Source organism: Odontomachus brunneus, unplaced genomic scaffold, assembly GCF_010583005.1.
Source record: "Odontomachus brunneus isolate Ranch 3 - 2012 unplaced genomic scaffold, Obru_v1 Obru_scaffold_035, whole genome shotgun sequence".
Lineage (NCBI taxonomy): Eukaryota > Metazoa > Arthropoda > Insecta > Hymenoptera > Formicidae > Odontomachus > Odontomachus brunneus.
This window is the reverse complement of record NW_022639485.1, coordinates 1562188-1562628: the sequence shown is the minus strand read 5'-3', so window position 1 is coordinate 1562628 and position 441 is coordinate 1562188. Positions and strand designations below refer to the sequence as shown.

Below are 441 nucleotides of genomic sequence, written 5' to 3'. Positions count from 1 at the left end.
ATTCTGCATGCCATAATGCCGTATATGTATGTTCGTAAGTTTCTCCTGATTTGTAGTCTCATTGTGGAACATCTGTTTTGAATTTATTTGCGAACGTTTCTTTTCTGCTTTCAGTATAATTCGAAAGTGCAGAGGCGTCAAAGTGCTACGACAGTCAAAGTATACATTGCCGCTTCGCTACGAACAAGACACACACGAGTGTTCATATATATTGCGCGAACATTATTAAACCGTAGCTCTCATCTATCTTTCGCGCGTTGACAATAGTAAATTTAATAGGCCAACATGAGGTGGATTTATATAATATGAGACGACGAGAGATCAGCGTGACGCGCTCTGAAATTTCACACGTATTATACATATATACATACATATATATATATATATATATATATATATATATATATATATATATATATATATATATATATATATATATAT

General features: G+C 32.4%; 1 protein-coding gene across 11 annotated transcripts in view; it reads left to right on the top strand.

Moving 5' to 3' along the window:
- Positions 1-441, top strand: part of LOC116843711 (glucose transporter type 1) — a 46559-nt gene that overhangs the window by 31752 nt on the left and 14366 nt on the right. For 2 of the 11 annotated variants that reach the window (XM_032814371.1, XM_032814369.1), the window contains one exon: positions 115-422. The exons of the other annotated variants lie outside the window; for them this stretch is intronic. In XM_032814371.1, coding sequence (XP_032670262.1) covers positions 115-119 — 5 coding nt within the window. In that variant the 3' untranslated portion in view covers positions 120-422. Of the gene's footprint in view, positions 1-114; positions 423-441 lie in introns of those variants that run through there. 11 annotated transcript variants of the gene reach the window in all.